Source organism: Nilaparvata lugens, unplaced genomic scaffold (genome assembly GCF_014356525.2).
Source record: "Nilaparvata lugens isolate BPH unplaced genomic scaffold, ASM1435652v1 scaffold6635, whole genome shotgun sequence".
NCBI lineage: Eukaryota > Metazoa > Arthropoda > Insecta > Hemiptera > Delphacidae > Nilaparvata > Nilaparvata lugens.
The window spans coordinates 1-17,912 of NW_024092385.1; the positions used below are offsets into that span (position 1 = coordinate 1).

At 34.7% G+C, this 17,912-nt stretch overlaps 1 protein-coding gene across 2 annotated transcripts; it reads right to left on the minus strand.

Annotated features, from left to right (window-relative positions):
• Nucleotides 1-6,350: 6,350 nt before the first annotated feature.
• On the minus strand, nt 6,351-17,261 carry LOC120356390. 2 transcript variants are annotated; one of them, XM_039445324.1, is made up of 3 exons: nt 17,239-17,261; nt 11,856-12,023; nt 6,351-7,244 (listed from the first exon to the last, which is right to left on the minus strand). In XM_039445324.1, the coding sequence occupies exons 1-3, from the start codon at nt 17,257-17,259 to the stop codon at nt 7,032-7,034; spliced, it is 402 nt and encodes a 133-aa protein (XP_039301258.1). In that variant the 5' UTR covers nt 17,260-17,261; the 3' UTR covers nt 6,351-7,031. The 2 variants fall into 2 exon arrangements, with proteins under 2 accessions (XP_039301258.1, XP_039301257.1); XM_039445323.1 differs by lacking the exon at nt 17,239-17,261 and adding an exon at nt 13,324-13,432 and having other exon boundaries at nt 6,375-7,244.
• Nucleotides 17,262-17,912: the final 651 nt, after the last annotated feature.

The window sequence follows — 17,912 nt, forward strand, 5'->3', positions numbered from 1 at the left end:
ATGGAAAGATACATTGAATCTCCTTGTGTATCTTTTCGGATGCAGTACGTTGCTTTTGAGAAGATACAGAAGATCATCTGTTGCTTATGGAAAGATACATTATAGTGAGGTCCACGTTATAATGACAGTATTTGTTCAACTTTGGTTTTGCTATCCTTGTCTATCATTCGACAAAGCCGGTGGTTCTATCCTTTCCTAGGTTCACAACGATGCGAATTATGTTTTGACAGTGTAGAAATATAATTAATTAATGCAGAGAATCGGCATCGCTATTCTCCTATCTTTATCCACTGCCATTATAAAATGGACCTCACTATAGATCTCTTTGTGTATCTTCTCGGATGCAAAACGTTGCTTTTGAGAAGATACAAAAGAGCATCTGTTGCTTATGGAAAGATACATTAGAACTCTTTGTGTATCTTCTCGGATGCAAAACGTTGCTTTTGAGATGATACAAAAGAGCATCTGTTGCTTATGGAAAGATTCATTGAATCTTCTTGTGTATCTTTTCGAATGCAGCACGTTGCTTTTGAGAAGATACAAAAGAGCATCTGTTGCTTATGGAAGATACATTAGAACTCTTTGTGTATCTTTTCGGATGCAGCACGTTGCTTTTGAGATGATACAAAAGAGCATCTGTTGCTTATGGAAAGATACATTGAATCTCCTTGTGTATCTTTTCGAATGCAGCACGTTGCTTTTGAGAAGATACAAAAGAGCATCTGTTGCTTATGGAAAGATACATTAGAACTCTTTGTGTATCTTCTCGGATGCAAAACGTTGCTTTTGAGATGATACAAAAGAGCATCTGTTGCTTATGGAAAGATACATTAAAGCTCCTTGTGTATCTTTTCGGAAGCAGCTCATTGCTTTTGAGAAGATACAAAAGAGTATCTGTTGCTTATGGAAAGATACATTGAATCCCCTTGTGTATCTTTTCGGATGCAGTACGTTGCTTTTGAGAAGATACAGAAGATCATCTGTTGCTTATGGAAAGATACATTACATTATAGTGAGGTCCACGTTATAATGACAGTATTTGTTCAACTTTGGTTTTGCTATCCTTGTCTATCATTCAACAAAGCCGGTGGTTCTATCCTTTCCTAGGTTCACAACGATGCCAATTATGTTTTTGACAGTGTAGAAATATAATTAATTAATGCAGAGAATCGGCATCGCTATTCTCCTATCTTTATCCACTGCCATTATAAAATGGACCTCACTATAGATCTCTTTGTGTATCTTCTCGGATGCAAAACGTTGCTTTTGAGATGATACAAAAGAGCATCTGTTGCTTATGGAAAGATACATTAAAGCTCCATGTGTATCTTTTCGGATGCAGCACGTTGCTTTTGAGAAGATACAAAAGAGTATCTGTTGCTTATGGAAAGATACATTGAATCTCCTTGTGTATCTTTTCGGATGCAGCACGTTGCTTTTGAGAAGATACAAAAGAGCATCTGTTGCTTATGGAAAGATACATTAAAGCTCCATGTGCAAAGTTTCGGATACAGCTCGTTGCTTTTGAGATGATACAAAAGAGCATCTGTTGCTTATGGAAAGATACATTAAAGCTCCTTGTGTATCTTTTCGGAAGCAGCTCATTGCTTTTGAGAAGATACAAAAGAGCATCTGTTGCTTATGGAAAGATACATTAAATCTCCTTGTGTATCTTTTCGGATGCAACACGTTGCTTTTGAGAAGATACAAAAGAGCATCTGTTGCTTATGGAAAGATACATACATTAAAGCTCCTTGTGTATCTTTTCGGATGCAGCACGTTGCTTTTGAGAAGATACAAAAGAGCATCTGTTGCTTATGGAAAGATACATTAAAGCTCCATGTGCAAAGTTTCGGATACAGCTCGTTGCTTTTGAGAATATACAAAAGAGTATCTGTTGCTTATGGAAAGATACATTAGAACTCTTGTGTATCTTCTCGGATGCAAAACGTTGCTTTTGAGAAGATACAAAAGAGCATCTGTTGCTTATGGAAGATACATTAAAGCTCCATGTGCAAAGTTTCGGATACAGCTCGTTGCTTTTGAGATGATACAAAAGAGCATCTGTTGCTTACGGAAAGATACATTAGAACTCTTGTGTATCTTTTCGGATGCAGCACGTTGCTTTTGAGAAGATACAAAAGAGCATCTGTTGCTTACGGAAAGATACATTAGAACTCTTTGTGTATCTTTTCGGATGCAGTACGTTGCTTTTGAGATGATACAAAAGAGCATCTGTTGCTTATGGAAAGATACATTAAAGCTCCATGTGCAGAGTTTCGGATACAGCTCGTTGCTTTTGAGATGATACAAAAGAGCATCTGTTGCTTACGGAAAGATACATTGAATCTCCTTGTGTGTCTTTTCGGATACAACACGTTCATTATGAGAAGATACTAAAGAGCATCTGTTGCTTACGGAAAGATACATTAGAACTCTTTGTGTATCTTCTCGGATGCAAAACGTTGCTTTTGAGAAGATACAGAAGATCATCTGTTGCTTATGGAAGATACATTAAAGCTCCTTGAGTATCTTTTCGGAAGCAGCTCATTGCTTTTGAGAAGATACAAAAGAGTATCTGTTGCTTATGGAAAGATACATTAGAACATTTATTATGTATTCTGATTCATACTTTCACAAAAGAAAGCCATAGCCTGTTGGAGACACTCCAAACCTTGATAAAAGTCTCATTCCGGAGAGAATGGAGCCATCAAAATACTCAATTCTTAACATGACTAAAAATATGATCATTTTAAAACAAACAATAAGCGAGCGCTAATTTTTCATTTCCTTGCCCTACTACAATAGGTAAGGAAAGTATTGCTTTCCAAAAAAATTAAGATACCCCAATTTCAAGTTTTCTATACGTTTCAAGGTCCCCTGAGTCCAAAAACATGATTTTTGGGTGTTGGTCTGTGTGTGTGTATGTCTGTGAACACGATAACTCTATTCCTAATTAACCGATTGACTTGAAATTTTAAACTAAAGGTCCTTATACCATAAGGACCCAACAATAAGAAATTCAATAAAATTCAATTCAAAATGGTGGACAAATGACTAAAAACCCATGTTTTTCACAGTTTTGCTGATGTCCTGTTCTTTGGGTACTGTGGATTCCTTGCCTGTCTGCCTGGCTGCATCTCTTCTTCAAAATTTTATTCAGGTTAAGTAAATCGTTTTAATCAACTTTCATTTACGCATGTATTACATAACTGAATGAAAATACTACAGCGTGTCGATACTGGACCACGTTGTTCTCTATTTCTAATTCAAACATTTTAATGTGCATTCATATGATTTTTGTAGCTATCATTCAACTTTTTTTCGGCAATTAAAAACATTTAATTGTCCATACCCTTAGCAATCGAGCCTATCTTCATGAATTCAATATGCTACAGTGCATGTCTCATTGAGAGCACTGTCCTACATAACGTCAAGGTTATAATATGTACTTCATTCAATTTTGTTGATAGCTACCCTTGGCTTGCAAGCGTATCCTCATATTTGAGTTGTTCAATTGATGTCTATCTTGACATTTAATTCATTGAAGGCCTATGTCGCCTGTATTTGATAGCTACCCTTGGCTTGCAAGCGTATCCTCATATTTGAGTTGTTCAATTGATGTCTATCTTGACATTTAATTCATTGAAGGCCTATGTCGCCTGTATTTGATAGCTACCCTTGGCTTGCAAGCGTATCCTCATATTTGAGTTGTTCAATTGATGTCTATCTTGACATTTAATTCACTGAAGGCCTATGCCACCTATATTAATGTATTCTATATTAACAACTATTTCATTGTATTTGACAGCTACCTTTAGCTCATACGTGATATTTTAAGGCCACTGACGCCTATTGATCGTTCTATTGATGTCTATCTTGACATTTAATTCACTGAAGGCCTATGCCGCCTATATTAATGTATTCTATATTAACAACTATTTCATTGTATTTGACAGCTACCTTTAGCTCATAAGTGATATTTTAAGGCCACCGACGCCTATTTCAATGTATATGACATTGACCTTTGAACTTACTTGTGTTAATGCCGACCAAGGCATTTTCATTTTTTTGAACTTACTTACTTGTGCTATTGTCGACCGAGACATCCAATCATTCTAAGATTATTTGTGTTAGTATTAATCAACATTTAACCATTTCTATATATCGAGCACTATCTACAGCTTATTATCATTTATTACTATTCCTTTTTTAAAATCATTAAGATTGAATTTTTCAGCAGTAACTTTATTATTGTAGCACTCAATTTATATTCTCAATTCAGGTATCATTAATAATACCTTTCGATTATTGTCAGGCTTCAATGGTCATTAATGTCATTGACCTAATTTCATTTAAATTTTGTATTTCTCTAACGTTTTTTATTACATGTTGTAATTGTCCCAAGATTTTTCGATTCAATCTACTTACACTTGTTTTTGTATGTGGCCATCTGCCTATTATTTTATTATTATTAAATCTCATCTTGTTGACTCATTTTGTCTTTTATTGGCGTACTTACCACACTTCAAGCTATCAGTATTTTTATGCACAGAATTCAAAGATTTATTTGTAGGTATTAATACCAACTATCATTCACAGTCCACTGCCCTGACTTTGGATTCTGTCACTCCATGTGTATCTTTTCTGATGCAGCACGTTGCTTTTGAGAAAATACGAAAGAGTATCTGTTGCTTATGGAAAGATAGATTGAATCTCCTTGTGTATCTTTTCGGATGCAGTACGTTGCTTTTGAGAAGATACAGAAGATCATCTGTTGCTTATGGAAAGATACATTATAGTGAGGTCCACGTTATAATGACAGTATTTGTTCAACTTTGGTTTTGCTATCATTCGACAAAGCCGGCGGTTCTATCCTTTCCTAGGTTCACAACGATGCCAATTATGTTTTTGACAGTGTAGAAATATAATTAATTAATGCAGAGAATCGGCATCGCTATTCTTCTATCTTTATCCACTGCCATTATAAAGTGGACCTCACTATAGATCTCTTTGTGTATCTTCTCGGATGCAATACGTTGCTTTTGAGATGATACAAAAGAGCATCTGTTGCTTATGGAAAGATACATTAAAGCTCCTTGTGTTTCTTCTCGGATGCAAAACGTTGCTTTTGAGATGATACAAAAGAGCATCTGTTGCTTATGGAAAGATACATTAAAGCTCCTTGTGTATCTTTTCGGAAGCAGCTCATTGCTTTTGAGAAGATACAAAAGAGTATCTGTTGCTTATGGAAAGATACATTAAATCTCCATGTGTTTCTTTTCGGATGCAGCACGTTGCTTTTGAGAAAATACAAAAGAGTATTCTGTTGCTTATGGAAAGATACATTAAATCTCCTTGTGTATCTTTTCGGATGCAGTACGTTGCTTTTGAGAAGATACAGAAGATCATCTGTTGCTTATGGAAAGATACATTACATTATAGTGAGGTCCACGTTATAATGACAGTATTTGTTCAACTTTGGTATGGCTAACCTTGTCAATCATTCGACAAAGCCGGTGGTTCTATCCTTTCCTAGGCTCACAACGATGCCAATTACGTTTTTGACAGTGTAGAAATATAATTAATTAATGAAGAGAATCGGCATCGCTATTCTCCTATCTTTATCCCCAGCCATTATAAAATGATCCTCACTATAGTTCTCTTTGTGTATCTTCTCGGATGCAAAACGTTGCTTTTGAGATGATACAAAAGAGCATCTGTTGCTTATGGAAAGATACATTGAATCTCCTTGTGTATCTTTTCGGATGAAGCACGTTGCTTTTGATAAGATACAGAAGATCATCTGTTGCTTATGGAAAGATACATTACATTATAGTGAGGTCCACGTTATAATGACAGTATTTGTTCAACTTTGGTTTTGCTATCCTTGTCTATCATTCAACAAAGCCGGTGGTTCTATCCTTTCCTACGTTCACAACGATGCCAATTATGTTTTTGACAGTGTAGAAATATAATTAATTAATGCAGAGAATCGGCATCGCTATTCTCCTATCTTTATCCACTGCCATTATAAAATGGACCTCACTATAGATCTCTTTGTGTATCTTCTCGCTTTTGAGATGATACAGAAGAGCATCTGTTGCTTATGGAAAGATACATTAAAGCTCCATGTGTATCTTTTCGGATACAGCTCGTTGCTTTTGAGAAGATACAAAAGAGTATCTGTTGCTTATGGAAAGATACATTGAATCTCCTTCTGTATCTTTTCGGATGCAGCACGTTGCTTCTGAGAAGATACAAAAGAGCATCTGTTGCTTATGGAATGATACATTAGAACTCTTTGTGTATCTTCTCGGATGCAATACATTGCTTTTGAGATGATACAAAAGAGCATCTGTTGCTTATGGAAAGATACATACATTAAAGCTCCATGTGTATCTTTCCGGGTGCAGCACTTTGCTTTTGAGAAGATACTAAAGTGCATTTGTTGCTTATGGAAAGATACATTTTCATAAATGTTCGATGTTTTTAAACTTTCAAACGGGTAGTATTGTAGTGTAGTGGGACTCCGCCGATAGACAAAGCTACAAGACCCGGACTATACTATACTCTGTCCAAATTGGCATGAGCTCTGAATGATTAGGCCTACCCTCCTACTACTCACACACACACACAAACGCAGTCTCCTTTTGTGTGTGTGAGTAAAGGGACGAAAGGTACGGTCTGTCTACCTGTATACTACGTAGTATACATAAAATATCAATGGCGCAGGTGGGCCTGGCGTGTGTGCCTGCGCGTGGGGGAGCAAGGGTCTGCTTAATCTTTCAGCGCTCATGGCAGTCTGGACAGAGTATAGTCACTTTGTCACAGAGCAAATTTGTTTGGGACAGTGGAAGAGACTAATATGCAGTCTATAGTTTCGAGAACACTACCTTATTGGCTACAACATTGGTTTATGGAATTTATTATGAATAGAAAATATCTCTTAGTATTTGAAGGAAGATTCAAGGTGCCATGTGGTGGAACGGGTTAGCTCCAAGGGGAGATGTTGAGGCCAACTATTATTATTATTGAAATTGAATTAATTCGACCGGAATTATTGGAAGAGAAAATACAACTAGTGTTTCAAAGATAGAATTTATAAGTATTGCCAACCCAACAGTCAAATCCAAATGTTTGCCAGGAACTTTGTTGAGGCTGACTTTGTGCAGGATATCAGACAAACACCGATTGAACAGTGACAGTGACTCCCAGCTCACTCTATCCATCCAACTCACCCACTGCGAGAAAATATAAATAAATAATTGGAGAAATCTTAAATATAAACAGGGTGGCCACCCATTTTAAAATAAAAAAATCATGAGTAATTCCCGGTTTTCCAGAGTAAAATTTCAAATTTTTGCGGTAAATGAGGAACAAGATACATTCGTAAAAAATTTATTATGAAAATCCTCAGTTTGATCTTCCATAACGAATTGCGAATAGAGCATTTAAATTTCCAAATATCTTAATAATTTTTGACATTCGTCTATTTTTGTGAGGAATTTGTACGTTCTTTCAACTACTCACGTGTGTGGAGTGCTCTCGGACAGGGTCCATTTTCAACACTCGGTTAGTATGTAGTTGGAAAAACGAAAAATTCCTCACAAAAATAGACTACAGTGTCAACGTTATCAATACATTTGAACATTTATTATGTATTCTGATTCATACTTTCACAAAAGAAAGCCATTGCCGATTCCGGCTGTTGGAGACACTCCAAACCTTGATAAAAGTCTCATTCCGGAGAGAATGCAGCCATCAAAATACTCAATTCTTAACATGACTAAAAATATGATCATTTTAAAACAAACAATAAGCGAGCGCTAATTTTTTACTTTCCTTGCCCTACTACCATAGGTAAGGAAAGTATTGCTTTCTAAAAAAATTAAGATGCACCAATTTCAAGTTTTCTATACATTTCAAGGTCCCCTGAGTCCAAAAACATGATTTTTGGGTGTTAGTCTGTGTGTGTGTATGTGTGTATGTCTGTGAACACGATAACTCTATTCCTAATTAACCGATTGACTTGAAATTTTAAACTAAAGGTCCTTATACCATGAGGACCCAACAATAAGAAATTCAATAAATTCGACCGGAATTATTGGAAGAGAAAATACAACTAGTGTTTCAAAGATAGAATTTATAAATATTGCCAACCCAACAGTCAAATCCAAATGTTTGCCAGGAACTTTGTTGAGGCTGACTTTGTGCAGGATATCAGACAAACACCGATTGAACAGTGACAGTGATTCCCAGCTCACTCTATCCATCCAACTCACCCACTGCGAGAAAATATAAATAAATAATTGGAGAAATCTTAAATATAAACAGGGTGGCCACCCATTTTAAAATAAAAAAATCATGAGTAATTCCCGGTTTTCCAGAGTAAAATTTCAAATTTTTGCGGTAAATGAGGAACAAGATACATTCGTAAAAAATTTATTATGAAAATCCTCAGTTTGATCTTCCATAACGAATTGCGAATAGAGCATTTAAATTTCCAAATATCTTAATAATTTTTGACATTCGTCTATTTTTGTGAGGAATTTGTACGTTCTTTCAACTACTCACGTGTGTGGAGTGCTTTCGGACAGGGTCCATTTTCAACACTCGGTTAGTATGTAGTTGGAAAAACGAAAAATTCCTCACAAAAATAGACTACAGTGTCAACGTTATCAATACATTTGAACATTTATTATGTATTCTGATTCATACTTTCACAAAAGAAAGCCATTGCCGATTCCGGCTGTTGGAGACACTCCAAACCTTGATAAAAGTCTCATTCCGGAGAGAATGCAGCCATCAAAATACTCAATTCTTAACATGACTAAAAATATGATCATTTTAAAAGAAAAAAATAACAAACAATAAGCGAGCGCTAATTTTAAAAATAACAAACAATAAGCGAGCGCTAATTTTTTACTTTCCTTGCCCTACTACCATAGGTAAGGAAAGTATTGCTTTCTAAAAAAATTAAGATGCCCCAATTTCAAGTTTTCTATACATTTCAAGGTCCCCTGAGTCCAAAAACATGATTTTTGGGTGTTAGTCTGTGTGTGTGTATGTGTGTATGTCTGTGAACACGATAACTCTATTCCTAATTAACCGATTGACTTGAAATTTTAAACTAAAGGTCCTTATACCATGAGGACCCAACAATAAGAAATTCAATAAATTTCAATTCAATATGGCGGGAAAAATGGCTGATAATTACTAAAAACCCATGTTTTTCACAGTTTTCTCGAAAACGGCTCTAACGATTTTCTTCAAATTTATACCATGGGTAGCTATTTATAAGCCCTATTAACTGACATGAGTCTCATTTCTGGGAAAATTGCAGGGGCTCTATAATATTCTTGAGAAAAATGGCGGATAATTACTAAAAAACCATGTTATTCACGGTTTTCTCAAAAATGACTTGACCGATTTATTTCAAATTCATACCCTGTATAGTTATTTATCAGCTCTATCAGCTGGTACGAGTCTATTTCCTGGGAAACTAATGGGGTCCACCCCATCCTTGAGAAATGGACTTTGTAAACTGACATGAGTCTTTTGTCCTTCTCGTGCATGAGGTAGGTAGGTAGAGCAGTTTATGAAAAGAACACATAGTTGAGATATTTCATCTGTAGAACAGCTGTTTTGACGACTTTTAAAAAATCATCGAATTTCACAATTTACACAAAGGAAAAAGTACTCTGAAAACAATTATATTTGAACTTATACAGTAGTCTGATTGTAGTTTCAAATATGTTGCCGCCAATTGTCATTATGTTATTCCCCTAAATTATTCTCGTTTAAGAATGAGGATTACAGTTCAATGAGCAAGGAAAGTTGTGTGAGTGTACCACACCAGATTTTTTTACTGTTTTATACTTGAAATAAGCTGACAAATCGATGGAAACCAGAAATTAATGAGAAATCTTCTGGCTCAACAGTCTTCAGTTACACCCTTAGACCATTTATTATGTATTCTGATTCATACTTTCACAAAAGAAAGCCATTGCCGATTCCGGCTGTTGGAGACACTCCAAACCTTGATAAAAGTCTCATTCCGGAGAGAATGCAGCCATCAAAATACTCAATTCTTAACATGACTAAAAATATGATCATTTTAAAAGAAAAAAATAACAAACAATAAGCGAGCGCTAATTTTAAAAATAACAAACAATAAGCTAGCGCTAATTTTTTACTTTCCTTGCCCTACTACCATAGGTAAGGAAAGTATTGCTTTCTAAAAAAATTAAGATGCACCAATTTCAAGTTTTCTATACATTTCAAGGTCCCCTGAGTCCAAAAACATGATTTTTGGGTGTTAGTCTGTGTGTGTGTATGTGTGTATGTCTGTGAACACGATAACTCTATTCCTAATTAACCGATTGACTTGAAATTTTAAACTAAAGGTCCTTATACCATGAGGACCCAACAATAAGAAATTCAATAATATGAATTTCAATTCAATATGGCGGGAAAAATGGCTGATAATTACTAAAAACCCATGTTTTTCACAGTTTTCTCGAAAACGGCTCTAACGATTTTCTTCAAATTTATACCATGGGTAGCTATTTATAAGCCCTATTAACTGACATGAGTCTCATTTCTGGGAAAATTGCAGGGGCTCTATAATTAATATTCTTGAGAAAAATGGCGGATAATTACTAAAAAACCATGTTTTTCAAGATTTTCTCAAAAATGACTTGACCGATTTATTTCAAATTCATACCCTGTATAGTTATTTATCAGCTCTATCAGCTGGTACGAGTCTATTTCCTGGGAAACTAATGGGGTCCACCCCATCCTTGAGAAATGGACTTTGTAAACTGACATGAGTCTTTTGTCCTTCTCGTGCATGAGGTAGGTAGGTAGAGCAGTTTATGAAAAGAACACATAGTTGAGATATTTCATCTGTAGAACAGCTGTTTTGACGACTTTTAAAAAATCATCGAATTTCACAATTTACACAAAGGAAAAAGTACTCTGAAAACAATTATATTTGAACTTATACAGTAGTCTGATTGTAGTTTCAAATATGTTGCCGCCAATTGTCATTATGTTATTCCCCTAAATTATTCTCGTTTAAGAATGAGGATTACAGTTCAATGAGCAAGGAAAGTTGTGTGAGTGTACCACACCAGATTTTTTTACTGTTTTATACTTGAAATAAGCTGACAAATTGATGGAAACCAGAAATTAATGAGAAATCTTCTGGCCCAACAGTCTTCAGTTACACCCTTAGACCATGAAAACCTTAAGGTGCGTACAGATAACGCGCCTCCAACAAGCTCCGCGCACGCTCCGCCTTCGCTACGCAATCGCTCCGATCATGAACGTTACGGGAGATGTTAGCTCTTCTCGCGTTCCACTCTTGCTCCCCGGTCGAACATCAATCGATCTGCTTGAGTGACGTTCGATTGCGGAGCAGAGCGAAAGTCTGTACGCACCTTAATGATTGCATTTGATCGAAATTGTTCATGTCGGATCCTTATAGTATAAGGACCTCAAGTTCCAAATTTCAAGTCATTCCGTTAATTGGGAGATGAGATATCATGTAGGCCTACACAGACGCACATACACTCATACACACACACACACACACACACACACACATATACATACCAATACCCAAAAACCACTTTTTTGGACTCAGGGGACCTTGAAACGTATAGAAATTTAGAAATTGGGGTACCTTAATTCTTTTGGAAAGCAATACTTTCCTTACCTATGGTAATAGGGCAAGGAAAGTAAAAAAGGAGATTATGATCCCGCACTCAGTATATCATTTCAATTGCAAAAGGAAAAAAAATTTCTTCCCTTAAAACAGTAAAGAAGTAGAATTAGAATTTACTCACGATGTCAACATGAGGAGCGCGGTTCCCGGCAGGGGTTTCGATGGCCAGTTTGGTAATAGACGACAAGCAGCAGTACAAATCGGTGACAACTTGAAGAGCAACAGTGTTGTGCTCCATTTGACTCAGACCGTTCACTGCCGATTCCACACAACTTGCTATATCGTTCGCCTGCAATTACGAAAATCTTCAAACAAATGGTGTTTATATGAAACAGTCCACCTTCTATTTATTTATTACATCAATAGAAAAAAATACAACATATAAAAATAATAATAATAATTTCTCTGATTGCCAATGAATTGCAACCAGAGGAGTTTATTGACAAAACATATACATAGTTGTTATATTAAACATACAAGATTGCTAATACTAAACTTAGTTCTAATTATGATACCCCACTATAATAATATGTGTCGGGGTGATCATAATATTCTTTTCTCAAACAATAGTTTAAGTGATCTAATAAGCGAGTTATGGGTTGTTGAAAGTGCTAACTCCGTTTTCTTTCCAGATCATAAACGGTTTCGAATTTTCATTGGAGTTTTTTTTAATACATTCAGTATACCATTGGCTTTGTTCTAATATGCGTTTTTTGCGATTCATGCCAAAAAAGCAAGTTATCGAATTTACAAAAAATGTTACTTTTTTATTTATGAACAATATGGGAAATAAAATTTTTCAGTTTGGAAAGATACATTTTTTGAATTTTTAAGAGAAGTTCTGTTAATATAGTCGAAACCGTTTATGATCTGGAAAGAAAACGGAGTTAGCACTTTCAACAACCCATAACTCGCTTATTAGATCACTTAAAAATTTCAGTTGCCACTTTTTCCCACTCTTATGATCTTAACAATTATATTGAAAAAGATTATCCAATTTAAAAAAATGTGTACCAAACAGCATTAAGCTGTGTTTACACCAAAGTTAATAACAAAATGTTTATTTTTCCGTCCTTAGAGATTCTATTAGATTGAACATAACTTATCATACACATGATGTGAATACGTGTTTGTCAGGTTCCGTTCAATCTAATAGAATCTCTAAGGACGGAAAAATAAACATTTCGTTAATACCTTTGGTGTAAACGCAGCTTTACTCAGGTTTACTCTAAATTAATACGAAAGAAATGAGTAAAATAACAATAAAAAACCATTGTAAATAGAAATTACAACAAAATAGACTACCTGAAATAAGTAGGTAGTTAACCTACTTCAAGGAAAAGAAAAGAAATTCAAAATTAAAATATTATAGTCTGCGAAATTGATTGTAAAGCATCTAGAATTATTTAAGATTGCATTTTTCACTTAACAATGACCGTTTGATATTGATTGTCATCTTAGGTCCATATATGGGCTAAGATGAAGTTAGTTAACACATCACTATCTGCCGCTAATGAGATTACACAAAAATAAAAAATAATTGAAGAGCCGATTTTTGTAGAACGTAAAAAGTATAATGAAAAATTTACCGTTAGGTTTGTAGTGGGCATCACAGTATTTCTGAAAACCCGATGCACTGTTCTATTCCTGGAGCCCTCGGCACCTGTAACAATTTTTGATACAATTTTATTTTACTATAATTGAAGGATAATAGGATAATGAGAGTTCAATAATCTATATAATAAAAGCGAAAGAGAGTTCAATAATAAAAGCGAAATGGCACTGACTGACTGACTGACTGACTCACTCACTCACTCGCAGAACTAAAAATCTACCAGACCAAAAACGTTCAAATTTGGTAGGTATGTTTAGTTGGCCCTTTAGAGGCGCACTAAGAACGGATTTGGAAAAATTTCCAAAGATACGCCCAAAATCTGCGTTTTCCCAGCGTTTTTTAGCGTTTTCTCAGCTTTATCGAGAACAAATGAACAGAAAATGTTCAAATTTAGTACAGAAGCTCAGCTAGGGTGTAATAATGTTGTGTTAGAGGGAATTTGCAATAACGTCAAGGATACGCCCAAAATTAGCGTTTTTCCAGCTTGTTTTTGCTTTTTCTCAGATTTATCTAGAACAGAAATTGCTCAAATTTAGTACAGAAACTAAGCTAGGGTATAATAATGTTGTGTTATAAGGAATTTGAAATAACGCCCAAAATCTGCGTTTTCCAGCGATGTTTTGTTATGCTATCTTTTCGCTCTGGTATTACCACACATGATACAATATCAACACAATATGATACAGTATCAGCTCAGCTTGATACACAACACCATAATTTGATACAACACTTTCAAACTTTGAAGTTTTGACTACAAAACATGGGATATCTTCTTATGCTATCTTTTCGCTCTGGTATTACCACACATGATACAATATCAACACAATATGATACAGTATCAGCTCAACTTGATACACAACACCATAATTTGATACAACACTTTCAAACTTTGAAGTTTTGACTACAAAACATGGGATATCTTCTTATGCTATCTTTTCGCTCTGGTATTACCACACATGATACAATATCAACACAATATGATACAGTATCAGCTCAACTTGATACACAACACCATAATTTGATACAATACATCCAAACTTTGAATGAATTCTACAAACCATGGGATATCTTCTTATGCTATCTTTTCGCTCTGGTATTACCACACATGATACAATATCAACACAATATGATACAGTATCAGCTCAACTTGATACACAACACCATAATTTGATACAACACTTTCAAACTTTGAAGTTTTGACTACAAAACATGGGATATCTTCTTATGCTATCTTTTCGCTCTGGTATTACCACACATGATACAATATCAACACAATATGATACAGTATCAGCTCAACTTGATACACAACACCATAATTTGATACAACACTTTCAAACTTTGAAGTTTTGACTACAAAACATGGGATATCTTCTTATGCTATCTTTTCGCTCTGGTATTACCACACATGATACAATATCAACACAATATGATACAGTATCAGCTCAACTTGATACACAACACCATAATTTGATACAACACTTTCAAACTTTGAAGTTTTGACTACAAAACATGGGATATCTTCTTATGCTATCTTTTCGCTCTGGTATTACCACACATGATACAATATCAACACAATATGATACAGTATCAGCTCAGCTTGATACACAACACCATAATTTGATACAATACATCCAAACTTTGAATGAATTCTACAAACCATGGGATATCTTCTTATGCTATCTTTTCGCTCTGGTATTACCACACATGATACAATATCAACACAATATGATACAGTATCAGCTCAGCTTGATACACAACACCATAATTTGATACAACACTTTCAAACTTTGAAGTTTTGACTACAAAACATGGGATATCTTCTTATGCTATCTTTTCGCTCTGGTATTACCACACATGATACAATATTGCTAATACTAAACTTAGTTCTAATTATGATACCCCACTACAATAATATGTGTCGGGGTGATCATAATATTCTTTTCTCAAACAATAGTTTAAGTGATCTAATAAGCGAGTTATGGGTTGTTGAAAGTGCTAACTCCGTTTTCTTTCCAGATCATAAACGGTTTCGAATTTTCATTGGAGTTTTTTTTAATACATTCAGTATACCATTGGCTTTGTTCTAATATGCGTTTTTTGCGATTCATGCCAAAAAAGCAAGTTATCGAATTTACAAAAAATGTTACTTTTTTATTTATGAACAATATGGGAAATAAAATGTTTCAGTTTGGAAAGATACATTTTTTGAATTTTTAAGAGAAGTTCTGTTAATATAGTCGAAACCGTTTATGATCTGGAAAGAAAACGGAGTTAGCACTTTCAACAACCCATAACTCGCTTATTAGACCACTTAAAAATTTCAGTTGCCACTTTTTCCCACTCTTATGATCTTAACAATTATATTGAAAAAGATTATCCAATTTAAAAAAAAGTGTACCAAACAGCATTAAGCTGCGTTTACACCAAAGTTAATAACAAAATGTTTATTTTTCCGTCCTTAGAGATTCTATTAGATTGAACATAACTTATCATACACATGATGTGAATACGTGTTTGTCAGGTTCCGTTCAATCTAATAGAATCTCTAAGGACGGAAAAATAAACATTTCGTTAATACCTTTGGTGTAAACGCAGCTTTACTCAGGTTTACTCTAAATTAATACGAAAGAAATGAGTAAAATAACAATAAAAAACCATTGTAAATAGAAATTACAACAAAATAGACTACCTGAAATAAGTAGGTAGTTAACCTACTTCAAGGAAAAGAAAAGAAATTCAAAATTAAAATATTATAGTCTGCGAAATTGATTGTAAAGCATCTAGAATTATTTAAGATTGCATTTTTCACTTAACAATGACCGTTTGATATTGATTGTCATCTTAGGTCCATATATGGGCTAAGATGAAGTTAGTTAACACATCACTATCTGCCGCTAATGAGATTACACAAAAATAAAAAATAATTGAAGAGCCGATTTTTGTAGAACGTAAAAAGTATAATGAAAAATTTACCGTTAGGTTTGTAGTGGGCATCACAGTATTTCTGAAAACCCGATGCACTGTTCTATTCCTGGAGCCCTCGGCACCTGTAACAATTTTTGATACAATTTTATTTTACTATAATTGAAGGATAATAGGATAATGAGAGTTCAATAATCTATATAATAAAAGCGAAAAAGCGAAAGAGAGTTCAATAATAAAAGCGAAATGGCACTGACTGACTGACTGACTGACTCACTCACTCACTCGCAGAACTAAAAATCTACCAGACCAAAAACGTTCAAATTTGGTAGGTATGTTTAGTTGGCCCTTTAGAGGCGCACTAAGAACGGATTTGGAAAAATTTCCAAAGATACGCCCAAAATCTGCGTTTTCCCAGCGTTTTTTAGCGTTTTCTCAGCTTTATCGAGAACAAATGAACAGAAAATGTTCAAATTTAGTACAGAAGCTCAGCTAGGGTGTAATAATGTTGTGTTAGAGGGAATTTGCAATAACGTCAAGGATACGCCCAAAATTAGCGTTTCGTTAATACCTTTGGTGTAAACGCAGCTTTACTCAGGTTTACTCTAAATGAATACGAAAGAAATGAGTAAAATAACAATAAAAAACCATTGTAAATAGAAATTACAACAAAATAGACTACCTGAAATAAGTAGGTAGTTAACCTACTTCAAGGAAAAGAAAAGAAATTCAAAATTAAAATATTATAGTCTGCGAAATTGATTGTAAAGCATCTAGAATTATTCAAGATTACATTTTTCACTTAACAATGACCGTTTGATATTGATTGTCATCTTAGGTCCATATATGGGCTAAGATGAAGTTAGTTAACACATTCATATCTGCCGCTAATGAGATTACACAAAAATAAAAAAATAATTGAAGAGCCGATTTTTGTAGAACGTAAAAAGTATAATGAAAAATTTACCGTTAGGTTTGTAGTGGGCATCACAGTATTTATGAAAACCCGATGCACTGTTCTATTCCTGGAGCCCTCGGCACCTGTAACAATTTTTGATACAATTTTATTTTACTATAATTGAAGGATAATAGGATAATGAGAGTTCAATAATCTATATAATAAAAGCGAAAGAGAGTTCAATAATAAAAGCGAAATGGCACTGACTGACTGACTGACTCACTCACTCACTCGCAGAACTAAAAATCTACCAGACCAAAAACGTTCAAATTTGGTAGGTATGTTTAGTTGGCCCTTAGAGGCGCACTAAGAACGGATTTGGAAAAATTTCCAAAGATACGCCCAAAATCTGCGTTTTCCCAGCGTTTTTTAGCGTTTTCTCAGCTTTATCGAGAACAAATGAACAGAAAATGTTCAAATTTAGTACAGAAGCTCAGCTAGGGTGTAATAATGTTGTGTTAGAGGGAATTTGCAATAACGTCAAGGATACGCCCAAAATTAGCGTTTTTCCAGCTTGTTTTTGCTTTTTCTCAGATTTATCTAGAACAGAAATGAACAGAAATTGCTCAAATTTAGTACAGAAGCTAAGCTAGGGTATAATAATGTTGTGTTATAAGGAATTTGAAATAACGCCCAAAATCTGCGTTTTCCAGCGATGTTTTGTTATTTTGCGCTTTCTCAGC

What these genes read in the sequence shown, in the direction of transcription:
- LOC120356390 (XM_039445324.1), bottom strand. Translation starts at nt 17,259, where the DNA reads ATGCCCACTACAAACCTAACG. An exon ending in TGCCCACTACAAACCTAACG is followed by an intron (nt 12,024 to 17,238) that starts GTAAATTTTTCA and finishes TCGTAATTGCAG; the next exon opens with GCGAACGATATAGCAAGTTG. An exon ending in GCGCTCCTCATGTTGACATC is followed by an intron (nt 7,245 to 11,855) that starts GTGAGTAAATTC and finishes ATTTTCTCGCAG; the next exon opens with TGGGTGAGTTGGATGGATAG.